We start from the raw sequence: 26,951 nt of genomic DNA on the forward strand, positions 1-26,951 counted from the left end.
ACCCCCCAGACTACTTCTGGGCCCCCAGCACACCCGCTGGCCTGAGGCTAGGTGAGAAGACAGACCTGCCTCTTATCTCACTGCTCAGGCTGACGACCACCGCTCCCCCGACGGCTGGCTGAGTGGGCCACCAAGGGCTGCTCACTGACCGGGCCTGGGTCCCTTCACGCCTCCGACTCTAGGCCTGCTTTCAGATGATGGCGTGTCCCCGCGGCCCTTGCCTTTTCCCGCCTCCCGCTTCCACTACGTCGTGGAGGAGATAGCGGGTGGAAAGGTGTTGGGCTCCCTGAGGAGGGAGGTGGTGCTTTCCGTGTGGGTCGCACCGCTCCGAGGGCAGCTGCCCGCTCTGGGGTGGAGGACGGAGACGCGCACGTGCCCTAGCTGGTAGCCGTCCGAGTGCGCAGCGTGGTCCGGGGCTGAGAGGTCGCAGCGGGGAAGGGCAGCGGCAGCCCTGAGCATGCCGCTGACGGTGACGGACGCTGCTGGCCCTCAGCGGGCCCCGCCCGGGCGTCGGGCGGAAGTCCGGGCCGCACTGAGCGTGGTCCTGCTCCGCGCTGGGCGGGGCTGCGGGGCCCCGCCCCCAGAAGAGCCGCGTGCTCGCTGCACCACCGGACGGCTCTCCCCGGCCCCGGCCCGCCCGAGACTCGGGGCCCCAGGCGGAGTCGACACCCTGACCTGCAGTCACCTCTTCTCTCTCCCTTGCTTTACTGGGAATCAAAATAAAGCAACTTTATGGGGGCAAAAACGGAAAGAAAATGCAGCTCACTGAAAAGCAAGTGAAGAGGGCGTGAGGTGAGTGTCCGCTGCAGCGCAGCGTGGACGGCGGGCAAGTCTGGGTGAGTCTGGGCGCACGTCTGTATGTCTCTGCCCGCCTCTGTCTCCTCTCTGAGGGAAGCAGAATCTCCGCAGGCTCCCTCCGCTTCCCCTCCATCGCCTTCGTGTCTTCCCTGTCAGTGGTTTAGTCACTTGGTTTCCTCGAGAGCCTGTGGGTCCAGCCGCCTCAGGGGAAGAAGCGTTTCTTGTGGGTTTTGGTCACTCATCCTTTCCCAGAGTGGGTCATTCATCCCAACGGCATGAATTCCGTTAACTGTTTGTTCCTCGCTGACTATACAAGGAAGAAGGTGAGCCAGGCAAGCTTCGTCCTCTGTCAGGAACCTTGACCCAGGAAGAGGGATTAGACAAGGTCAGAGAAACCAAAGAGGAGGAGGGAGGGCCGTGGTGACGGCTGTTGACACGGGAGATCTGCCGGTGGGAGAAGTCACACAAGTCTGGCCGTGTCACTCCTGTGCTCCTTTGTCCCCAGTGGGGCCCCCGCCCCAGGAAGAGGAGGTCCAGATGTAGGAGGCAGGCTCCCTGTGCACTCCTGGACGGCCAGTGAAGCGTGAATTCTCCGGTGTCACGCCCCACGTCACTCGGACGGGTCCTGTGTCCCTGTGGCCAGCCGTCCACTCACTGCTGTCAACAGCTGTATTCTGCCACATCCCCACGCTTTGCGCATGCAGTTTCTTTGCCCTTCCTGTCTGTTCTGTGTTTCCAACTCCAGCTCCTTGAAAACTGTACTTAATTTCACTTTTTGTTGGTGACCGCCCAGTCAAATTCACTCCTCCTTCTGAGGGCTTCCCTGGTGGCTCAGGGAAGAGGTAAAGAATCCACCTGCCAATGCAGGACTTACAGGTGTGATCCCTGTGATAGGAAGATCCCCTGAAGAAGGCAGTGGCAACCCCCTCCAGTATTCTTGCCTGGGGAATCCCATGGACAGAGGAGCCTGGAGAACTACAGTCCCCATGGTTGCAAAGAGTTGGACATGACTGGGGGACTCAACAACAACCTTGTTTGCAGCTATTTTGCTGTACACTCATTTTATTGAACTATAAGTATGAGTTAAGAGCCCTGTGGAGGTCAGGAACGCAGGTGTGTGCCAGCCTCTGTGTGGCAGACATCTGGCAGGGGGTAGGTCATGATCATGGCACTTGAGGAAGAACCAACCTGGTGTTTGAACTGTGTTTGAGTCCTGGGTGGGATTTGACAGGAGAGGGAGCCACACGGCCATGGCAGATGCAGACCTGTCTGTGACCTCCTCTTGCTCTCAGCCCCTGGCCCCATGCTCCTCCCTGGGCTGGGATCTCTTCACTGAGGAGGCGTTCTGCTCTTTGCCTAGTTTTGTCACCTGTCTTATCAGTGGTCACTCAACGCCTGTGCTCTGCTTTCTGAGAAGGACTTGATAAAGTAATCAGTGTTGCATGTTCATAGCCATTAACAAGTACACACAAAATATATATAGGTGTTACTGTACAAAAACAAAAGTGGTAGGTCTGAAAGAAAACCATTATCTATAGAGATAGTGATTTTTATGGTTTTCATTACCATCAAGAAAAGTTTGTTGTGAAAATATTCAGAACCAGATAGACATTCCTTTTCTGGCATCTCTACTATTAGATGAGGGGAATTCTGTGAATGTTGATACCCTTGATCATGGGTCCCAGCAAGTTCAGAGTTAAATTCTGAGTCATAGAAATACAAATGTTTTTAGTCAAAGCATGTTTCTGTCTTACTTTCTTATTCATCAGCAATGATTCTCTGAGTGCCTACTACATGCCTCTTTTGCAGGCTGGGGACACAGCCATGAGGAAAGGGGGCTTCTCTGCCCTAAGGAGCTGCCATTTTAATAGGGAAAACTAAAAAGTGGAAGGGCTCCACTGTTGGCTCAGACAGTAAAGAATCTGCCTGCAATGCAGGAGACCCAGGTTCAATAACTGGGTCGGGAAGATCCCCTGGAGGAGGGCATGGCAACCCACTCCAGTATTCTTGCCTGGAGAATTCCATGGACAGAGGGGCCTGGTGGGCTACAGTCTGTGGGGTCACAAAGAGTCAGACACGACTGTGCGACTGTACACACGCCCAAAAACTAGGCAACAGAAAATGTCAGGTTCTGATTTCTTAGGCTTGGTTTGGTCATTGATCTTCTGTTAGTTGATCTTGGGAAATTGTAATGTGTTTTATCCCTCGGATCACCTTCCAAAGTTGTTAGGGAACAAGTGAAGCGGCACGGCTGGATGGGTGTCCACGGACCACGGCTGTTCCCACAGTGGGGCGGGGTGACAGTGACAGCAGGAGGACACTTCGGGCCAGCAGTGCTTCAGACTCTCGAACTGTGCAGTGGAGGAGCTGCGGGCGCCCTCCTCCAGCCGGTGATGATGACAGTCACACGTGGTGCCAGACTCTCAGTCATGAGCAAACATTCGGTAAAGCACGGGTTTGGGAGGGTCTGAAAAGGCTAGGAGGCATCGTTGCTGTCTGTCTGTCTTGACCTTCGGCAGGCAGCTGTCCACACCTGGTGTACCCCAACGAAGCATTGCTGCCAGATGCTAACTCCCGTGGTCACCTATGCCGTTGTACCCCTGTGCATATTTCATCCATTCTGAAGGAATTTCATGCCACTCAATTTATAGGTTATTTCTCACTGTTAATTTTATGGTGTACAACTTCTCCCTAAGTTCACATTATCTGGTCTGTTGGACCCATATTCAACTATGAAATATAGAGCCTATAAGTAAGTTTTCACTGAACATTTAATATTTCTTATGCGTATCACATTCTGACATAAGCAATTTTTATCTTATTAAATTGTCTCAGCATTGCTATCTTGGTGGTTGGGAAAACACTTATTTTTGAGTTCCTCAATATGTAATAGACATATAAATGTATATGATTCACAGATGAATGCATAACTAATAGAGAAGACAGAAAGATAGATTTTAAAATTATGAATAACATTTGTGTTTAGAGCTGCTGACCTTGGGGGATAATTATCTGAAAACAAGACCTATGCTATCCAGGATAACCCTTTATTTTGTGGGTCAGAAAACACTTGTAGACACCCCCTACACTGTCTCCAGAGGCAAGGCACATTGGCTGTTGAAATATACTGATAAAAAGATTCCCTGACTGAGACGTTGAGGAAGATAAAGCACCTCATGAGAAGCAACAGAGTCTTGGAGGGAGAAGAATTCAGTTGCAAACAATGATAGCTCGCCTTCCCCAAGAAGTGCCATTTGCAAGTTTTGAGCTGAAGGCTGTCCCTTATGAAAGTAATAGGCCTTCAGTAGAAATTGTACTTGGAATTTTGAACTTGTTTCTTTTCCCACGCCAGTGACATAATCCCATCCTCTCTGGAGATGCTGGGAAGTGGCCACTGTGCCCAGTCAGCCCCATGATCATGAGGGTAAACAACTGATGTACTTACAACCCTTCTGAACCCAGACAACTCCTCCGCTTTTCACTGTCAGTTCAGTAGTCAATCACTTACACAGGATACGCAACACTTTATTGAAAAGCAGGCTTTGCGTTAGATGGTTTTGCCCAACTGCAGGCTGATGGAAGTGCTCTAGGCACACTGACGGTGAGACAGGCTGGAACCTGGGGCCTTTGCTGCAGTGCCTGCACCTGGACAATCGTCTCCTCCAGCAACAGAATACAAACAAGCTATAAGGGCTTAAAAATAACTGCATGAGCGGTTGGGGCAAATTATGGACGTGCATGCTAGTCGCTTCAGTCATGTCCGACTCTTTGTGACCTCATGAACCATAGCCCACCAGGCTCCTCTGTCCATGGGATCCTCCGGGCAAGAATACTGGAGTGGGTTGCCTTGCCCTCCTCCAGGGGATCTTCCTGACCCAGGGACAGAACCCACTTCTCTTACATCTCCTACATTGGAAGGCAGGTTCTTTACCACTAGTGCTACCTGGGAAGCCCTAAATTATGGATGGCAAGATACAAAGACACCACAAAGCCCAGCTGCCAGCTGAAGCATCTGAAACACAAGCAGGCGCTGCACATGCCCTCTGCACACGCCAACGCCTTGGCGGTGGGGGGTGGGGGTGGGGCGGGCACGCCACCTAAGCCGCCCTTCCAGCTCGGCCCCTGGACACACCACCACCCTTATCCCATATAACGGGGTGGCTTGACCACCCGCTTAGGGAGCAAGTGAGCAAGGGAACCTGTTCTCTATCCCTGCTTCTGCAGCAGGGGCCCTAGTAAAGCCTTGTCTGAATTTCTCCTCAGGCCTCTGATCAATTTCTATTGATTAAGGAGGCCAAGAGCCCTGGTTAGTAACAAAGGTGGGCTGGGCTGGTCGATAAATGAGGTGTATTCAAGGCATTTTCAACTTGGGATGGGTGTGCCAGGAGGGAGCCCCATGTAAGTCCAGGAAAATCTGTAGTGAACCATTGGATCCTGAGAATAATAGGGTAAACACTGTATTTCTTTTGATTATTTAACCTGTGGCATAAAAACATCCAATTGTTTGGCCAAAGTTGAACCGGCAAGAAATAGGAGACTTACAGTTGAAACCTGCATGGGACTGCCACGTTTGTCTTCTCTCGGTGAGCACATTACGTATATTTACTTGAATCATTTAGATAAAGGGAGTGTTTTTGCAGTAGTTTATGGAATAGTTTGCAGGTATTGATGAGCTACTACAACTTTGAAGGGGAAAAGTCTTTGATGTTAGAAAAAGACTGACAGGCAGCAAGGATCACTCAGTATTCTGAACTGTAGGGGCCAGGTCCTTTAGAGAGTCAAGACAGTGGCAGCAACATTTCACAGGGCAGTTAAAAGTACATAGATACTTAGATATAAATACACAGGAAGGTTGCAAGATTGGGAATCAGGCAGTGGGCACTGATTACGTCTGTGGTGGGTAAGGAGTCATGCAGTTAGGGGAATCTTTGGTTGCTGCTATCTTTGGGGTGGGAGTGGAAATTCTGAGTGATTTCAATATTTAATTTAGCATTTTGCCTTCTGTTTATTTTCCTATTTAAACAGTTACTAAAAGTATTAAAAACTATTGGTACAAAGATTCAGGGCTAAAAATATTTAAAAATAAAACCTGAACTATAAAAACCAAATTTGAAAAAGCTTTAAAGCATTTTTTTTTCTTGTCCTGGAAGCACACGCAGTTCTTATCTAAAATTTCTTCCTTCTGTTGAATTAACTGTTTTAGGTTAGGTCAAACATGGAGCTGCTCCTGCCTGGGGGCCCATGCCAGCAAACCAAAGCATGGGGAACTTCTGTGTCCTTAAGGACACTCTCTACTTAGTTGCTCAGTTGTGTCCAACTCTCTGCAACTCTATGGACTGTATTCCACTAGGCTCCTCTGTCCATGGGATTTCCCAGGCAAGAATACTGGAAAGGGTTGCCATTCCCTTCTCCAGAGGATCTTCCCGACCCAGGAATCAATCCATGTCTCTAATATCTCCTGCATTGGGTTCTTTACCATCTGAGCCACCAGGGAAGCCCAAGACTACTGGAGTCGGTAGTCTATCTCTTCTCCAGGGGAACTTGCCGACCCAGGAATCGAACCGGGTCTCTTCCATTGCAGGCAGATTCTTTACCAGCTGAGCTACCAGGGACACTCTGCTTGAAATATTTCCATGCGGTCAGCCAGCCCCAAGCCAGACCAGTGCTGGCTTCCCAATTTATCTCCTTGCTCATCTCACCCCAAACAACAGTGACTCTGCAACCCCCGCCAATCAAGTTATTTCCATTTTCTCTTCCCTGTTCTCTTCCTATAAAGCTTCGTGCCTTCCTCCTCAGGGTGCAGCTCTTCCAAAACAGGCTGTCCACTTCATGAAGGGTTAAACAAAGTATGTTTATGTTACTTCAGTTGTCTTCTTTAATCATCATTTATTTGTTTTTTAATTTCTCCAAGTATTTAAAAATGTTTTTATTTTATTGGGTCTTCCCAGGTGGCGCTAGTGGTAAAGAATCTGCCTACCAATGCAGGAGATGTAAGAGATGCAGGTTCCATCCCTTGGTCAGGAGGATCCCCTGGAGAAGGAAGTGGCAACCCACTCCAATATTCTTGCCTGGAAAATCCCCTGGACAGAGGAGCCTTATGGGCTACAGTCCACGGGCTCACAAAGGGTTGGACACAACTGAGTGCACACACACACCAGTGCATGTAATTGCTTTACAGTGTTGCGCTAGTTTCTGCTGTCCAACAAAGTGAATCAGCTGTGTAATCATCATTTTAAAATCAATCCTCCCTCCCTTCCTTTCTTTCTTTCTAATGTTCTTTTTACCAAGGGCCCTATAGGACAAAAGGGAAATATGAAAACTTTGTTAAACCCTGTTTGATGCAAAAAAAATGCACAACAATTTTATCAACTATTTTTTAATAAACACATGTGGATTCCACTCTTTCCTAATCTTTAAGCAAGTTGTCATCATAGGAAGGCATGGCATATTTTTTCTCCAGCTTTAAATACTCCCAGACAGTATTGTACCTCAGCTTCAGAGACATAACATGATAGCTGATTTCATGCCCACAACAGTTATATGAAGTGTTTCCAGAGAAAGTGTTTGCAGTTACTAGTGTCCTCATCAGATACCATTTTATCCACCATATTGAATCTGTGGGAGCTGCTCTACTGGAATTTAACTGGGGTGCGGCCATCGCCTCCAGATGCCTGAATTACTGGCTAGAGCTCAGATATCACAATTCCCTTTGATGTCACACACACACACACACACGCACGCGCACACACACACGTATCAGTGAAGTGCAGGCTCTTGTCTTGGCCTTGGAGATTTCAGCTGGTATCTCTTTAAGTATGTGTCAGATTTATTTTGAACCTTGACTAATTCTACCCTCTACATTTAAACAAAAATGAGGTAAAGAAATCAAAGTGATTGTAACTGTCCCATGTAATCCAGATTTTTCTTCTACTGCTAAGTATGCTCTGACCCTTTCTGCTTTAGCAACACACAGTGGTTTGGATGGAGCTGAGATGGGGACCCTAAGTCATACTAGACATGGGAATGCAGAAGGACAGATCTGTGTTCTAGGAAAATGTAATCATGTATTCACAGAGTACATATTGCCTTAATGAATCTCTTAGGCCTTATCTGCTGTTCATAATGGAGGAGGAAATGACAACCCACTCCAGTATTCTTGCCTGGAGAATCCCATGGACAGAGGAGCCTGGTGGGCTTCAGTCCATGGGGTCCCAAAGAGTCGGACCACACTGAGCACACATGGGGATGGGCTATTTGTAATAATTTGTCAGATAGACTCTGATGTTTAAAATCTGGGTAATGGAGGTGGGTTCTGTCTTTGAGTAAAAAGTATATTGAAAAGCTTATCTATCCTGTAATAAGGATTTCATTTCTGCACGTTCATGATTGAGGGAACTTGGTCAGTGTTATATTGTCAGGCAGTGGGCTCTAGGTGTGGACACATTATTCATACTAGAAGGTAATTAGTATTTTTAGCAAATGTTGAAAAAGTAACATGAGCCTGAAATCATTCTGTATCAACCTCATCTGTTGGATTCGAGACAATTTCATGTGTAACTTACAATGACATGATATAAAATTTTACCATAAAGCTTAAATTTGACTGCACTGTAGTTTCCTTTGATAAGCTTTATCTTTTGAAAAAAAAAAAAAAAGACAAACTTTGTGCATAGATAGAATTTAAAATGTATGCCTTTACTCTCAACGTTTAAAAAGTTCTCTGAAAGTGTAATTAACAACTTAAAATGTTACTACAACCTAAAGTATATCATTTGAAGCCATTTGTAGTTAGCTTAAGTATAGGCAAGGTTCAAATTAACAGCATTCTTACTTTCTGTAAAACAAAACAGACACAGACTTGGTGAATGTTGGCTCCATCATTACATTTGATTCTTTTGGAATGAATAGCACCAATTTAGTTTATGATTATTACAAGCAAGGCAGTTCTCTGACAGCATAGGTAGAAACAAAGCCTGCAGGTGAATCTTATATGGTCTCTGTTCTTGAGACGAGTACAAAATTCCCATTACTTTTTCTCTTCAAATAAAAGAGAAATCAAGACATCTTCTAAACAGTGCTGTATCTTCTGGCAAATGACTGTAATGTTTTTAACATTTAATAAAGAGTTTAAAAATATTGCCTTACTAGTTAGTACATTAAGACACATTTTACAGACCTTTTCGATCCTTGGCTCCTCGAGGACCCCGCGAAGGTGATGGATCTCAGAAGAGTGTTTCTTCTTTCCCGGAGGAGTGGAGGTGGCCTTGTCTCTTTGTGACACACTGCTTGGTCCGTGGTCACTTTGAGGCAACTATGGCCTCAGATCCCATCTGTCCTCGTCCTCCACTCAGCTATATTTGGTAACTGAACTCATGTTTCCGCAGACGGCCCTGGCCAGGGATTCCAGCAGCCCAGCTCCAAGGGCTGGGTTCTTAGAAATTAAAGGCTCTAGGTGTAGAGGGAACTATATTTATGGATCTAATAAACATGGGATTTACGTGTGTTTCTCTACTCTCTGACCTTGTGACTGGAAATCACCACCTGTCCTTTAAACATATTCTCAATCAATTAAAATGTGCAGTGTGCGAATCTAAGGAGAAAAAGCGACCCTCTTAAGGAAGGCTCTTTGACTATAATCTTCTGCTCTGTGCATTACCTTAGTCACATGGTAGATTATCCTAAAATATCCAGTAGCTATTTAGAAGTTAAGGCACCTGTCAAATGGAGAGGAGAGCCCCCCGATCTCTGACTGCAATTTGTTAATTAAAAATTATGATATGACTTTGTGTGTATGCAGGACATAGTCCAGCACAGGACTAAACAGACATGAGACAGACATGAACACACCGGAGCCTGAATCTTGCGCACATCGCAGTGCTGAGCACTCAGGCCGGGGCCCCGCACAGCCTCACCATCTAGCAAGTATCTGTTGATGGAATAAACAGACGTTGAGCGGATATTGATCAGGACATGTCGGAACTCTCTTACACTTGTAAAAAGAAGTCTCATTACTTATTCTGTAACAGCACATTGTAACATGTTCTAATATTTTGAACTTCCAAAGAACAAAACAGAAAGCTTTTCTGTTCCAAGGTCAGGCAGCAGAGTCGAGTAGAAGGGGCAGAAAATAATCACACAGAAGCTCCTGGTGCAGTAAATTTGGAAATGCAGGGCCACTTCTTCCTTTGTCTGGATAATATTGTTCTAGTCGATGCAGGTTCTTATCTAGATAAATTTTTTCTTTTCTTTATAAAAATATTTTATTTTTTAAAAATGTTAAAAAAATTTTATTGGGACATATTTGCTTTTGAAGAAATCTTTTTCTGATGGTGGAACACTTAGAAAGGGCTGCTCTTAAAGTTTCCTTTATAGGTAGTTCTGGTCCTTTCTAATCAGTCCTTGGAAACAGGCACATCCCTGGACTGTTTCAATGACTTGAGGGGAGTGGGGGGCGGGGTGGCTGGTAAAAACAAAAGTGTTTATATCTTCTTCTTACTAAAGCCCTTAAGATAATAGTACAAAACCCAGAAGGATAAGAGTTGGGGGAGAGGACAGTGGAAGATTCTAGAAATGGACAGAATGGCTGGGAAATGGCTAATACACAGATGAATGGGCTAATTAAATTGGGAAGTTAAGTGCATGCAGGAGGAGGTGCCTTGGGGAAGCAGTGATTTGTTCAGAATTACAGAAAGACTGAATTGGAGGCACCTGGCCCCACCCTGAACATCATTTTAATTGGCAACTCTTGGTGTTGCTGGAGCGGGCCAGCGCTGAGAGCGGGATTTGACTAAAAGAACCCCGCCCCGAACAGTCAGACCTGCGGCTGTTTCCGTGTCCCACAGACCACCCTTAACCCTTGGAGAGGACGGGAGCTGTGTTCTCTGGAGTGTACAAGACAGTCCCCAGGACCGGGACCACCACACAGCAGAAGGAAAGGGTGAGGCCCAGAGAAAAATTTCTGGGAGCTGGGTTGGGGGAGGGAACAGGGGCTTGGACTAGCGTCCTATTTCTGGAACAGAGGAATGATGGGGATGTGGAAAGACAGTCACATTCCACACAGCTTGGCATTGCTGTGTCTGTGACACGAATATCTGTGCTTCTGGTGTCTAAAAATGTCATGATCAAAAATTAAAGAAAACCTCTGTTGTGTCCTGCGGCAAAGTGCAAGTGAAAGAGATGATAGGAATTAAAATGTTGTGACCGCTCCAGGGTGTTAGTTAAGGAAAGAGTTCCTGAGAGCAAGGAGGCTGGTGGTTACGAAGGCCAGTGGACAATGAATGCAGTAGCAATCTCCTCCCCTCCCTCTTCCCCCCACTCTCTCCTCCTCCTCCTTCATTTTAAGATAAGTGGATGCTAACCATATGACCCAAGCTTCATGTCAACGTTTTAACAGACTTTACTGTTGTATTAATAGTAAATTATTCAGGAGGCACCAGGTGTTTTTTCTGTCTGCACCAGACTGCACCTAGGCAATAACTTGTAAATCTTGGCTTCATTTTATTTTTTTTTTATTTTTATTTTTTTTATTAATAGCCTGTATCACTGAATTATAATTTTTTTTTTGTCATACATTGATATGAATCAGCCATAGATTTACACGTATTCCCCATCCCGATCCCCCCTCCCACCTCCCTCTCCACCCGATTCCTCTGGGTCTTCCCAGTGCACCAGGCCCGAGCACTTGTCTCATGCATCCCACCTGGGCTGGTGATCTGTTTCACCATAAATAGTATACATGCTGTTCTTTTGAAATATCCCACCCTCACATTCTCCCACAGAGTTCAAAAGTCTGTTCTGTATTTCTGTGTCTCTTTTTCTGTTTTGCATATAGGGTTATCGTTACCATCTTTCTAAATTCCAATATATGTGTTAGTATGCTGTAATGTTCTTTATCTTTCTGGCTTACTTCACTCTGTATAAGGGGCTCCAGTTTCATCCATCTCATTAGGACTGATTCAAATGAATTCTTTTTAACGGCTGAGTAATATTCCATGGTGTATATGTACCACAGCTTCCTTATCCATTCATCTGCTGATGGGCATCTAGGTTGCTTCCATGTCCTGGCTATTATAAACAGTGCTGCGATGAACATTGGGGTGCACGTGTCTCTTTCAGATCTGGTTTCCTCAGTGTGTATGCCCAGAAGTGGGATTGCTGGGTCATATGGCAGTTCTATTTCCAGTTTTTTAAGAAATCTCCACACTGTTCTTGATAGTGGCTGTACTAGTTTGCATTCCCACCAACAGTGTTAAGAGGGTTCCCTTTTCTCCACACCCTCTCCAGCATTTATTGCTTGTAGACTTTTGGATAGCAGCCATCCTGACTGGCGTGTAATGGTACCTCATTGTGGTTTTGATTTGCATTTCTCTAATAATGAGTGATGTTGAGCATCTTTTCATGTGTTTGTTATTGGCTTCATTTTAAAACCCACCTAAAGTGTGTGTGCGCTAGGACATGCACACTCGTACTAATATTTTTCTCTTATTAACACATTACCAAGAAGATGCACATTCTTGCAGTTTTTAGGAAGAGAAGAGATGGGAATGCAGTCTAGTAAACATTCGCTGTATGGAATGACAAAAAGAACTGTAACATATTACTGATAAATTAGCGGCTCAGCCTTTTTCGTTGTTGTGGAGTCATTCACAAAGGAATGAAAGTACATCTCCCCGTCCTCCCTCTGGGAAGTACAGCCAAGTTTTATGATCTTTAAGGTACCTCGGTCACAGGAGACAACTCAGACCTTTTTGTAGAAATGAAAAGTTAAAAGTTGCAGGTGTAAAGCATCAAAGCAACTGAAGTTGGTATGTAGGATGGGAACAGTATTGTTGGTGTATCTGCAGGGAGATGGGGGCTGGGGCTTCTGGGGAAGATGCCTTCTCAGAGCCTGGAGGGACAGAGGGGTGGCAGGTTCTATGATGGCCTAGGAGGCTGATGAGAGCATTGTGGCCTGGCCGAGTGGCAGAGGTGGGGTCCTCCGCCTGCCAACGGATTTGGGGCGGACAGTACGTCTCACTGTGAATCTCAGGTGGGTGCGCTGTTTCTCAGCCCAGAGGGAGGCCTGGCCCACATGTTCCTGGACTGCCAGGTTCCCAAAGGCCTGGAAGCCATGAGACTGTAAGAAGAATACAGAAATAAAAAGATAGCTTGTGGTCCTGAGAAGCATCAAAGATAGATACGACTTTATTAAAAAAGACTAAGAAAGTGACTTTTCCTGAATAACATGAGCATGGAGCAAACCATGCTTGTTTACCAAGTATTATGAGAATCGGGACACAAAAAAAAGTTATTTTCCTTGGAAGAGACTCTTGACCAAGGCTCTTGAGTTATCATGGGAAGGGTCTGGGGATGTTAAGGATGAGACCTGTGTGTACACAGTCATGCCCTGTGAGGCCCACTTTATTTACTGTCAGAGCATTTCTGTGAGCACCAAGGTCAGGGGTGGGGGCGTGACCCCGCCACTAGATCTTACTTAGTTCATCTTCCAAGTGGCTGCTTCTTTGTGTGAAACCTCTTGCTCCTTCCGAGGCCTGCACTGAGCAGCCCACCCTCTGTCCATGTGTTCTCAGGTGAGCCTCCGCTCTGGCTGAGCTCCTGCTTCTCTCCAGGTGTGTGGCCCATGTCCTGTGACGTCAGCCTGCTGTCTGTTCCCCTGCCTAGGTCAGGCTAGCTTCACCACCCCACCCGCCCCGTTCTCCTCACAGGTGACCTAGGGGGTCTGCTCCCCCTTGAACAGCCTGTACTAGTTAACTGCTGCTTTATAACAAATTTTTGAGAAGATTAGTGTCTTAGAACAATAAATATATATCACATCACATTGTTTCTGTGTGCCAGGAATGCTGTCTAGTCTGAGACTGCTGACCCCTAGGTCGGGGTATCATGAGTTGACATCCAGATGTTACACGTGCTTCCTTTCTTCTGAAAGCAGGACTGGGCTCTGGAATCTGCCTCCAAGGGCATCACTCATGTGCATATTTTGGTGCACAGGTGTATAAACTTCCATTTAGATTATAAGGACCCTGGTTGTTCAGACAAATACCAGGCGAAGGTAATCAAGGCTTTTGTGATAGAGGGGATATGAAAAGGACCTACCCCTTCATCCTTTTTGATGTTTTCTCACCCTGGCGGCCCAGAAAGCTCTGAAAACCCTCTGGTTTTCCAGGAGCTGATCCCCTTCCCCTCTTTCTGAACATTTTCTTTCCCCCTTCACTCGCGGTATGGTCCTCCAGCAAACAGGGATCATGGGGCAGCACATAAAATAGTAAACTGAGAAATCAGGAATAAAATAAAATTAGAGGCATAAAATGGTTGCAGAGTTGTTCTAATGAGCACTTGTTGGTCCGTTTGGCCACTGTGGGAACAGGTGTCCTTCAAACCATGCACAGGCTCCCTGCATCATCCCCCTCCTGTGTATGTGGCTTGGACACAGGTCACAGGGTCAGGTGTGACGCACAGCCTTGCTTGTTTAAACAGGTTATGTCCGTCTGTGTATGTGTGCTTAGTCGCTCAGCCGTGTCCGACTGTGTGACCCCATGGACTGTAGCCCACCAGGCTCCTCTGTCCATGGGATTCTCCAGGCAAGAACACTGGAGTGGGGTGCCATTTCCTTCTCCAGGGGCTCTCCCTCCAGGGGATCTTCCCCACCCAGGGATCAAACTTGCGTCTCTTGAGTCTCCTTCATTGACAGGTGGATTCCTTAACCATTGAGCTGTCTGAGAAGCCCTGTGTCCATCTGTACATAGCAGTAAACTTCAGATTTGCCCCTCATGAGTTATGCTGTAGGAACTGTGATTAAATCTACTGCATTCGTGTAGCCCAAGCCTGCACGTAGTCTTTTGATCACAGGCTTCTGTTACTTGGGATGTTTGCCAATTTGTGTATGTGCACAAAAATGACTAGAGGAAGGTAATTTTATCACAGTAGTCATCAAAGGAGAGTTGACATTTCTGAGAATAGATTTTATAATGCACATTTTAAATGGATATTGTGGCCTTGTTAGGAATTATGATCTTCAGCAGAAATAATCTCATTTTCAGCTTGACTCTTAGGGCCCAACTGTAGAGAAGTTTTATTCTTCAGGGCTTAAAAACCAGTGACATTAATTTCAAAGTGGTGTTTATTGGATTTAACATTTTTTGGATAATCCAATAACATTTATTGGATTATTACATTTAACATTTTTTGCAAAGCATGGGTATCATTGAATAAAGAGAAAAGTACAGATTGTGTTTGGAATAATGATATAAATTTTGAAAAAAAATTAGTAAATAGAAATTGTATATTGAGAGAAGACTACACCATGGACAATTGAGTTTTATCCAAGTTATAGAGGTTGGCTTAATTAACACCTGAAGATTTAATTAATTCTCCATATTGATAAGTCAAAAGAGAAAAGCTATATGCCCATTACCATAGGTTATTAATGAGCCTTTGGACAAAATTTAACATCCACTCTCAGTTAAAAAAATCCCTCAGTGGGATGGGGAGAGGAGGATTCCCCTGTCATATGGTACATTAATTATACTGAAGGGTATGTGTATGTGGTCCAGCCTTGTATATACACAGATTCATTCACACGCACCTAAGATGCATCATGTAGTGACCCAAGGAGCACTAACCACAAATGCATGCCTTAGCCTGTTCTGAAGAAAAGGGGGGCAGAGTAGGGGAATAGATGGAGTGCTGTGGGAAGAATTGATTTTGTGATATAAAAAATCCTCTATAAAAATATTCTACAAATGTTGTATAACCTCAATTAAAACAGTATTGTTTTTTTTGTGGAGCTGGAAAAACTGATGTGAGTTTATCCAGAGGAATTATTGTGGCAAAATATGCAGGAATATTGTGAGAAAGGGGCCAGGGCTGGAGGGGAGCTCTGAGACCAATGGCATGCACACCAGCTCCCAGGGGATGGGAGACAGGGAGGGGCGCTGGCTTGAACGGGCTGACATCTTACTCTGGTACAGGAAGAACATTCCCCTGAAACGGCTGCCCACAGTCACCAGCTACATCTGCTGCTTCTTGTTGTCCAGTTCCACTGACCTGGCCCTCATTACAGTTTAAGAACTGATATCCACTTCACTTCCTGCAGCAGAAAGAAAGCTCGTTAGGCTCACACAAATTGAACAGAAAAAGGGACGTGGGATGAGTGAATAACTATGCAGTTACAGGACAGGATTAGGATAAGAATAGTGTACATTTCGGTGTATGTAACATCATCATTATATATTACATAGATATGTGTATAAATACACCTCTATATCTATATTGATGTCTGTTATTTCTCTCTTTCTGGCACATAACTGACACATTTTTACGTTTTCCTGGAGGGTGAGAGTGGTCAGCCTGGCAGTGAGTGCCCTCAGACCGTGTGAGCAGGCCTGGGCAGGACATGGCCCCAAGGTCGCCATGCAGTGTTACTTCTAAAAATGGCATCAGACATTATCTTGACTGTGATTGTTCTTTTCTCTTTATTCTTTGCCTAATTAATTGTAGTCATTTTTAACATGTACTTTCTAATATACCAAGAAGTGAGATGGAAAAACTGTCCCAAATATATTGTTAAGGGCAACAAGCACATTACATCCTAGTTATTCTCTGTGGAGGGTTAGATTAAAGAAAACTTTCAGCTCCTTTTTTCCTATACTTGGCATTTGTGTGCATTCATTACATGAACCATCAAAAAAAAAAAAAAAGAAGTCAAACAAGTTAACCACACAATGAGCTAAAGCCATTTTAACTTTTTGACATCCTTTCTTGCCTGGTGAACCTGCAAGAGAGTAAAAAAATTGTAAAGTCATTTGGGTATAAAATAGAGAGTAATCAAGAAATTCTGAATTCAGTATGTTTCAATTTAGAGAGTTAAAAATAAACTTCACTGATGTTAGTACCTAAACCAGAGTCCCTCTTCTATGGGTCAGGCCCTGCTTGCTGATTTGCCGCTGTTTAATCTGAGCAAATGGCAGATTAAATGACTCTGCGTCCTCTACGGTCCTCTTCGCCTGGCCAACATCAAAACGGCACGTCCTTTGACCCACTTCATCCCAGGTCTGCTCCAAAGACATAATCTCAACTATAGCAAGAGCTGTATGCAAAACACATTCAATTCCACATTGTTTACAGTAGCAGGAAACGGAAGCAATTCAAATACAGTTTGTGAAACAGCTTAGCAAAGTCAGGGAGTTTTGAAGTGGCCACAAAAAGTGACTTTTTTGAAGTGTTTGCATTAGTTAGGAGAAAGGAAAACAGGAAAGAAACCAACAGTTTTTACAGTTTGAATATAACTTAATTAAAACAATCTTTGTATGGCTGAAAGTTCTAATGGTTTACATTGAAATGCTTCGCTATTTTCTACAAATGTAAAGACTTCCCCAAACTGTATGAGGCCGTTTGATTTTGTTGTTGTTGTTGTTGTTAGATGGGAAGGCAGATTTGCCAGGATAATTCGATGTCTAATAGTGGCTTTGAGACTTCACAGCCTCAGTCCCAGCTGACAGCCTCTGCTTCTCCTAGAGGTCTTGTTTTCTCTGCTTTGGGGAGACATGGGGTGAGGTGCATCAGACTTGCCTGGGGAGCATTTGCTGCAACAAGTGGGGACATGGGGACAGCTGCCCACAGCTTCAGGGGCAGCTCCCCACGGAGCCTGCCCTGGACCATGTGGCCAGGACTCCCCGGGGAAAGCAGACAGGAAGGAAGAATGTGTCAAAGGGGGAAAGCGGCTGTTGGAGAACGATTTAGATGCTGAAAAAAGGCCAGCGTGGGGCCCAGTTGCCGTCCACAGAAACTCCGGCTCTGCCCTGGCCTGCTGCAGCCAGACTCGCTCTTTGCTCAGCGCCTGCTATTCTGGGAAGGAATCTGCAGGAGCTGGCAGGTCTTCAGCCCTGAGGTTTCCTCTGATGGACTGACGAGCAGGTGTTGGAGAAGCCCGTGTCAGAAATGTCACACACCCGGGGGTTCATATTACTCCTGTCACTGGGACTGTAGTTTGGCTAGAACGTGTGGTTTCTTATCAAGGAGTCTTCCTGCAGGGGGAAAGCGGAGGAGGTTATTTACAACACTTCCAGGCAATTGCTTGTCCATAGACACAGCCTATGCTAGGGTCAATACCATGTTTATCTCCAATTTATCAATCGAAAATCGTACCCACGATTGTACGGCTGATACATATATGAATGTGATCCAGAATAACCTTTTCAAAGAAAGGGTGTTGACAGTTTAATCCTAAAAAATATTAAACTCCCTTGAGTTAATTTTATCTCACCAGCAACTTTTCAGAAAAGTCATTACAACAGTGATCCTATCGGTATTAAAAGGAAAAAAGCATATGTAAAGTGTTACATGGTCAAACACTTCAGGAGTATAATATGTTATGCTCTTTTTTATATTGTTTTGTTTCTTGATTTTTCAAGAACATTTATCCAAAGCAAAAGAAACATGTGTATGAATTATTCAGATTTTCAGTAAAAATAAGGAAACTTAAATAAGGCCAAAATGTCCAATATACTTCCCACCATGTTCAGAGAGAGCACTGACATCCTTCTGTGGGGGGGTCTGCCTTCTCACTTTACCTTGGGGTTCCCCTTGTCCACGGCCACCCTGATATTTGGTTCAGCCACACAGACCTCTCTGCTGTCCCTGGATGGTCTCACTGCCTCAGTGCCGAGCTGCCCTTCAGCCAGACACAGCAGCTCCCAGAGAGTAGAATACACTGGGTCCATCCCTCCTTCACAGCTTCAGGCAGAAGTCATGATCTTGGTGGGCTTTCCTACCCAGCAGTCTACAGTTTATCCTCCTTTCTCCTTCAGCACCTACGTCCCTTCATGCCTGTGTTTTCTGTCTTTTGTAGTTTCTCTTAATCTAACACAATGCTTGTCTTGCTTCTCTTATTATTGGTTATATTCCCCGCTGGAACAGAAGCTCTGAAGAAGGGGTTTTGTGTTTTGTTTGCTTTTCCACCAACCATGTATAACAAGTGCCTGGGACATAGTCTATATTGTCAATAAATGCCTAAAGGAATGCCTGGAAAATATGATGTTTGGATGCAGTTGGCCTGATGCTGCTGTTGCCACTCAATCAAATTATCCACTTTTCACATGCTTCTTGTTGTTCAGTCACTTAAGTTGTGTCCAACTGTTTGCAATTCTTTGCAACCTGATGGACTACAGCCCATCAGGTTCCTCTGTCCTTTACTATCTCCTGGAGTTTGCTCAAAATCATGTCCATTGAGTTGGTAATGCTATCTAACCATCTCATTCTGTATCACCTACTTCTTCTCTTGCCTTCAGTCGTTCCCAGCATCAGGGTCTTTTCTAATGAGTCAGCTCTTCCCATCAGGTGGTCAAAGTATTGGAGCTTCAGCTTTGGCATCAGTCCTTTCAATGAATATTTGGAGTTGATTTCCTTTAGGATTGACTGGTTTGATCTCCTTGCTGTCCAAGGGACTCTCAAGAGTCTTCTCCAGCAAGACAGTTTGAAAGCATCAGTTCTTTGTTGCTCAGTCTTCTTTATGGTCCAACTCTCACATCCACGTATGACTATTGGAAAAACCATAGCTTTGATTAAACAGACCTTTGACAGCAAAATGATGTCTGCTTTTTAATACGCTGTCTAGGTTTGTCATAGCTTTCCTTCCAAGGAGCAAGCATCTTTTAATTTTGTGTCCCAGTCACCATCGGCAGTGATTTTGGAGCCCAAGAAAATAAAATCTGTCATTTTTTTGCCATCTATTTGCCTTGAAGTGATGGGACCTGATGCCATGATCTTCATTTTTTGAATGTTGAGTTTTAAGCCAACCTTTTCACTTTCCTCTTTCACTCTCATCAAGAGGCTCTTAAGTTCCTCTTTGCTTTCTGCCATTACAGTGGTATCATCTGTATATCTGAGATTGTTGATATTTCTCCAGGCAATCCTGATTCCAGCTTGTCAGTTATCCAACTGGGCATTTCACATCTTGTACTCTGTGTATAATTTAAATAAACAGGGTGACAATATATAGCCTTGACGTACTTCTTTCCCAGTTTTGTTCCACATGCTATGTAACTCTAAATTAGATATTGGAATTTGGAATTATTGGATCATTTTTAGTAAAAATAATTTAATGATTAAATGTTGTTGTTTAAACACAAAAAAAGAAAACTAAAGACCAATATCACTGATGAGCAAAGATGAAAAAATCCTCAACAAAATTTTAGCAAACAGAATTCAGCAACACATCAAAAAGCTCATACACCATGATCAAGTTGGGTTTATTCCAGGAATGCAAAGATTCTTCAATATATACAAATCAATCAATGTGATACACCATATTAACAAATTGAAAGATAAAAACCATAAAAAAAAGTTGTTGTTTAGTTGCTCAGTTGTGTCTGACTCTTTGTGACCCCATGGACTGTAGCTCACCAGGCTCCTCTGTCCATGGGATTTCCCAGGCAAGAATACTGGAGCAGGTTGCCATTTCCTTCTCCAGGGGATCTTCCTGACCCAGGGATGGAAGCTGTGTCTCCTGCATTGGCAGGCGGATTTCTTTACCACTGAGTCACCTGGGAAGCCACAATGACTAAACATAAACCTCCTAAAAAAAACAAACAAAAACCCATGCAGCAAACAAAAAGACGCCAAAGCACTAAGACCTGCATCTACTCACAGCTCAGGGAAGGACCCACAGTCTAGTGCCCCATTCATGGTTCCTGAAGAGAATAATAATATAAGAACGACAGCAACAATAATAATACCTGCATCCTATCGCTTTGTCCTTGGCCTCTTTACAGGAACTAATTCATTTACTCATTTAACACCTGCATGAGTTGGGCCATATTATCTGGATGGATTTCACAGATGAGAATTTGAGGCCAGTTCCCTACCTCATCTGCTATCCTTGGAGCTAATGTGTAGGGGAGCTGGTATGAGACAGATCATCTGAATCAGAATACTCATTTGTCACCATGAAGCTATGGTGTTTGGGAGTGCTAAAAAGAGATGAAATATGAACAGGCAGATCTAATCTGAAAGCTATGAAGTATGGTTAATGGATTTTAAACCAGGGAGTTATATAATTAGGCTTACACGTGGGAGGAAGTACTTGGGCAGACAAAACACAGAGTTCATTCCCGTCAAGGGAACGGGCGATACAGAAAGAGCGTAGAATTCAGCTGTGTGTGAGCCAGAGGCCACTGCGGGCTGAGAGGTTCAGTCCCTGGGTCGGGAAGATCCCCTGGAGGAGGAAATGGCAGCTCACTCCAGCATTCTTGCCTGGAGAATCCCACGGACAGAGGAGCCTGGTGGGCTGCAGTCCATGGGGTCCCAGTCTGACACAACTGAGGACTGAGCATGCACACAGAGATGTAATAAGAAGAGTAGATTTGGAAGGGAATAGTGTAGCTGAAATCGAGGGAGAAGAGACCCTTTCAAAAAAGAAATGCCATGAAAATCTCAAATATTGACAACAAGTCAGTAACTCAAGAACTAAACAGGGCTGTTTGGATTTGGCCGTCAATAGCTCATCACTGGTGATGTTTGGCAGAGGAGCTCTAGTGCAAATTTGGTCTAAAAGTAGGTCAACTCAACCGCCTTGAGGAATTTGAAGGGGAAGGAGTAGAGATGGAGCGTGTACACCCTGCAAGTTTCCACAGGGAAAGAGAGTAAGTGAAGTGGGGTGTGGGCTCAATCTCACAGGTGTTTCAAAGATGGAAGTGGATTGATTATTTTAATGGAATTGATGGTAAATGTTAGTTGTACTGAATAATTATTGTTGTTGTAACAAATTCCAACCAACTTATTGGATTAAAACACACAAATTTGTTCTCTTTCAATTCTGATAATCAGAAGTCTAACGTCAAGGTGTTAGCAGGGCTGTGTTACATCAGGGAGTTTGGGGGGATCTGTTTCCTTGTCTTTTCCAGCTTGTAGAGGTTCCTCAATACCTGTCATGTGCCCACCCCCATCTCTAAGCCAGTAGCATGGCACTTCTCTCCTCTCTAACTGCCTGCCTGAGATCATATTGGGTCTTTTGGATAATCCAGGATAATCTTCCATGTCAAAGTCCTTAAATGAATGAATGGCATATGCAAGTTCTTTTGGCCATCTAAGGTAATATTCACAGGTCCTGCAGATTAGGGTATGGACTTCATTCACTGGGGGCTATTTATTTGTCTCGTACAGTCCACTCTCTGCCCAGAAAAACTCACGTCTATTTCACATGAAAAATACAGTCACCCCATCCCAAAGTCCCCCAAAGCCTCAACCCATGATGGTATCACCTCAAGTCCAAACTTTCATCTAAATCTTATCAGCTCAGGGCATCCAAATATCATCAGCTAAATTATTTAAATCAGGTATGGGTGAGGCTGCTGCATATGAACCATTCTCAGCCGACATCCTTTCCATCAAAGTAGCATGGAGCTAGAAGGCAGGTCATTTGTGCCCAAGATGGGGCGTTGTGACAGGGGCAGGTGCCGGTTATGAACTTCCCTATTCAGAAAAGAAGAAAATGAAATGAAAAAAAGGAGTTACTGGTTGGTCCCAAGAAATTAAAATTTCTAGCACACAATGCTCTGTGGCTCTGGGCTCTGCCTTCTGGCCTTGAGGTTCTGACCTTGGAGTCATCCTTCCTTTTTCTGGAAAGCTGTCTATTGCACATCCTGAGGCTGGGCTGTGGCTTTTTTCTCAGCAAAACTTTCTCTCTGCTCTTCTGCTCATCCTGAGGCTGTCTTTTTACCCTTTGTTGTGGAGGCTGCTTATCCAGTTCAGGGAATTACTGTGTTAGTTGTAGGTTTGTGGTGTCCTTGGGAGGACGTGAATTCAGGCCCTTCCTGTGCGACCGTCTTGAACCCTCCCTCCGTCCCTCTTTACTGGCTTTCTGGGACAGATTACAAGGGAGTACTGATTCTTCAGCTGTCAGGTCCAAAACCTTCAAGGAAGCTACCTTTGAGCTCTGTGTCATTTGTCATATTTATGATTTAAATTTTTTGTGTAATTATTTGATTAGTGTCCATCTTAGCCACCAGATTGTTTATTCCATGAAGTTTGTTACCATTAGTGTTTTTGCTCATTCTCTTTGTTGTTGTAAGTATAAGTGCATTTTTGATTTTTCTTTTTTTTTCCAAGAATGCTATTTACATAAAATATAGTCAATTTAGAGGTGACAAAATAAAAAACGTTAGCCATATTTAGTAAATATTCTTTTCTAAGGTCCAAGTAGCAACCACAATAGGGTAATTTTCAACCTTTGACATTTATAGCTTATAAAATGACAATATTGTGAGATCCTCAGATTCAACAGTATTAAAAATAATTGGATTGCCCTCTCTTCTTTCCCTAACAATAAGTAAACTATGTGTTTATCTTGAAAGTATTGATGGTTCACAATAATCCTTTTTTTAAAGTTAGCAGATCATGCAGTATTTTTCAGGAAAATGACAAAATTAATATTGAGTGAAATAGCACAAGCTAGGTAAGTACTTTGAAACAAAAATAACGTGAAGCTTTCTGCTGTGTGTCCATGTGTCTATAAAGTGATAAGCACAAAAACGACCATTCAGCAACTTACGTAGAGCAGTTTGGTGATGGTGGGAAAACATTATCTTCCCTATGACCTTCAACAGGTGTCATTACCAGATGGTTTCCAAAATGAATCAGATTTCTGATGTTTTGCATGCAGATATATTGCATATGTTTGTATCCAGAATAATGGCCTTAGAATAAGATTTTCTTAAGTTTAGATCTTGGCTCTGCCTTTTAGCACTGGATATATTATTTTGTCCCACTGAGCCCAGTTTTTCTTGTTATGAAATAGTAATTGCACTGTCTTGATGTAGGATAGTCGTAATGCTGAAATGAGGTTATTTTTGAAATATAAGGTTATTTGTGAAACTCATAGCAGACTGCCTGCTATGATAAGTACTCAACAAAGGAGGACTTCCCTGGTAGTCCAATGGTTGAGAATCCACCTTCCAATCCTGGAGATCCTGGTTTGATCCCCAGTCGAATATTCATTGGAAGGACTGATGCTGAAGCTCCAATACTCTGGCTACATGATGGGAAGAACTGACTCGTTGGAAAAGACCTTGATGCTGGGGAAGATTGAAGGCAGGAAGAGAAGGGGACAACAGAGGATGAGATGCTCAGATGCCGTCACCAACTTGATGGACATGAGTTTGAGCAAGGTCAGGGAGTTGGTGATGAACAGTGAAGCTGGAATTCTGCAGTGCATGGGGTTGCAAAGAGTCGGACATGACTGAGCAACTTAACTGAACTAACTCAACAAAGAGTAGTTGTTGATGATAACTACAACAACAATGATGCTGATAATAAAAATAATAATAGCAACAATGTCCTTGTAGAAAATGTAGTCATAAATCTGTAATGTTTATTTTAACTGGTTGATTTTTATTTTATATATTCCAGTTTACTAAATGATTTTGTTGAATCTAACCTTTTTTGTGACTGATGGAGACTCCTTGCTTGTCACATTCCTATGTGAGAAGTCATTCAACAGGGACAGTAGCTTCTTCTATCTGGTAGAATGCTATCTCGCAGATTTTATGAGAAATGAAGGACAGTTTGCATAGTTCTCCTCAGAGAAGGCACTAGCCAGGACTCCAAGTATCGTGCTGAAGAGGAGTGGTGAGAGGGGTAGCCTTTCTCTGTAGCTGTTCTCAGTGGGGAAGCTTTGAGTTTTTGTGCATGCTAAGTTGCTTCAGTCATGTCCAGCTTTTTGTGATCCTGTGGACCGTAGTCCACCATGATCCTCTGTCTGTGGGATTCTCACTGTTAAGTATAATGTTTGCTCTAGTTTTTTGTACATGGTCTTTATCTAGTTGAGGAAGTTCCCCACTATTCATAATTTATTCATTTTTTTTTTATCATGAGTGGGTGTTGGCTTTTGTCAAATGTTTTCTCTTCTTCTGTTGATATGATCATTTGATGTTTCTTCCTTAGCCAGCTGATGAATTTTAAACCATCCTTGCATACCTGGGATAAATCCCACTTGGTTGTGAAATAGAATTCTTTTTATACATTGTTGGATTTGATTTGCCATGATTTTGTTGAGGACTCTTCAATCTGTGTTTATGATAGATGTTTGTCTATAGTTTTCTTTTCCTGCAGTGTCTTCCTGTTTTGGTATTAAAGTAATGCTGACCTCATAGGATGAAGTAGGATGTATCTCCTCTACTTCTGTCCTCTGAAAGACACTCTAGAGAATTGGTATAACTACTTCTTTAACTGTTGGGTAGAATTCATCAGTGAGTCTATCTGTGCCTGAAATTTTCTGCTTTGTAAGGTTATTGATTATTGCTTGAATGTCTTTAGTAGATAGAGGCCTATTCATATTGATTATTTCTTCTTGTGTGAGGTTTGGAAGATTTGTGCCTTTTAAGAGATGGGTGCAGTTCATCAAGGTAATCAAATTTATCGATGTACAGTTGTTCACAGTATTCTGTGATTATCCTATTATGTCCATAGGATTGTCATGAATGTTCCCTCTTCATTTTTGGTATTAGTAATTTTTGTCCTCTCTCTCTTTCCCTTAGTTAGCCTGGCTTAGCGGTTTATCAATTTCTTTGAACTTCTCAAAGAACCAGGTCTTGGTTTTGTTGTTTTTGTCTGCTAAATATCCTGTTTTCAACCTCATTGATTTCTGCTGCATTTCTTATTATTTATTTATTTTCTTTTGTTAATTTTGGACTAATTTTTCTCTTCTCTTTCTGTCATGGCAGTCTAAGCACAGTCTAGAAAAGAATTTCCAGACAGCATTGCAGAAGGGAGTGAACTTATTAACAGCAAAGAGCAAGATAAAGAGGGCACTGAGAGCTCAGAGGACCGACCTCCTGACAGGCCAGGAAGAGTTAACAGTTCCTGTGGTTTAGTAGCCAATTTTTATAGCCTCAAGGCAAATAAAATTCATGCTCTAAGGTTGGCATTAGGTGATTGGTGAGGGCACTGTAGGGTGAGCACTGAGGTGGGCCTTTTACCTAATTTGGAGTCAGGAAGCTTGCTGTTGATGATCAGGGGCCTTTTGTCAACAGTGACACAGAGGCTCAGTCAGTTTTGGAGGTGACCTTGGCACTGGGCTTGCACCTGTGGCCTAGTTTTCTAAAGTAGAAGCTTGGATTACTGACTTTAGATCTTTCTTTTCTAATGTATGCATTTAAAACTATAAATTTCCTTCTAAGAATTGTTTTCACTGCATTTCACAAATTTTGATGTTATAGTTTAACTTTCATTTGTTCAAAATACTTTAAACTTTCTCATGAGATATCTTTTTTGGTCCATGTGTTACTTAGAAAAGAGTTAAGCTCCAGTTATTTTGGATTTTCCAGTTATATTTATGTTATTGATTTCTAGTTTAAATCCATTTTCATCTGTGAGAAATATTGTGTGATTATAGACTGATGTCTTTTTAATTCTTTGAAAATAAAAATTAAGATCTCTTGACTTACATTCAAACTACTTTACTTAAAATATATCATTATATCAAATGGAGATTTGCAGAAAATATATAACCCATAACCTCAGTACTAAAAGAAAACCATTCTTCAGTTTTCAACATTTTATTATAAAAATTTGCAAACATAAAAAGTTGAAAGGTGTGCAACAAGTATCCATCGCCCCACCATCTTTTTTTTTGTTCGCCCCACCATCTAATTCTATGATTACTTTTTATTATATTTGCTTTACATATGCCCATAAATTTTCTATGCCTCAATCATTTCTATACCCATCAATCATTTATTAAAAAGAAGATGGAGAGGGACACATTTCAAAGGAAGTTGCAAATGTTCAGTTCAGTCAGTCAGTTGTGTCCAGCTCTTTGCAACCCCATGGACTGCAGCAGGCCAGGCTTCCCTAATCATCACCAACTCCTGGAACTTGCTCAGATTCATGTCCATCGAGTTGGTCATGCCATCCAACCATCTCATCCTCTGTCATCCTCTTCTCCTCCTGCCTTCGAACTTTCCCAGCATCAGAGTCTTTACCAATGAGTCAGTTCTTCCCATCAGGTGGCCGAAATATTCGAGTTTCAGCTTCAGCACCAGTCCTTCCAATGAATGTTCAGGGTACATTTCCTTCAGGGTTGACTGGTTTGATCTCCTTGAAGTCCAAGGGACTCTCAAGAGTCTTTTCAAACACCACAGTTCAAAAGCATCAGTTCTTAG

General features: G+C 43.5%; 2 protein-coding genes across 5 annotated transcripts in view; one reads left to right on the forward strand and one right to left on the reverse strand.

The window, feature by feature from the left end:
- The window catches only part of PALLD (palladin, cytoskeletal associated protein), a 382,410-nt gene extending 373,297 nt beyond the window's left edge, over positions 1 to 9,113 (reverse strand). The window contains exon 1 of one of the 4 annotated variants that reach the window (XM_043486542.1): positions 8,975 to 9,112. The gene's annotated coding sequence lies outside the window, so the exon portion shown is untranslated. Of the gene's footprint in view, positions 1 to 8,974 lie in introns of all 4 variants that reach the window. The other 3 variants (XM_043486536.1, XM_043486538.1, XM_043486537.1) reach the window with 3 other exon arrangements.
- Positions 458 to 24,362, forward strand: DDX60L (DExD/H-box 60 like). Its single transcript, XM_043486766.1, is given in 4 exon segments — positions 458 to 661; positions 23,178 to 23,245; positions 24,190 to 24,226; positions 24,228 to 24,362. Coding segments are annotated over 4 exon segments (444 nt in total).
- Positions 24,363 to 26,951: the final 2,589 nt, after the last annotated feature.

The sequence above is a fragment of the Cervus canadensis genome, chromosome 14 (genome assembly GCF_019320065.1).
Source record: "Cervus canadensis isolate Bull #8, Minnesota chromosome 14, ASM1932006v1, whole genome shotgun sequence".
NCBI lineage: Eukaryota > Metazoa > Chordata > Mammalia > Artiodactyla > Cervidae > Cervus > Cervus canadensis.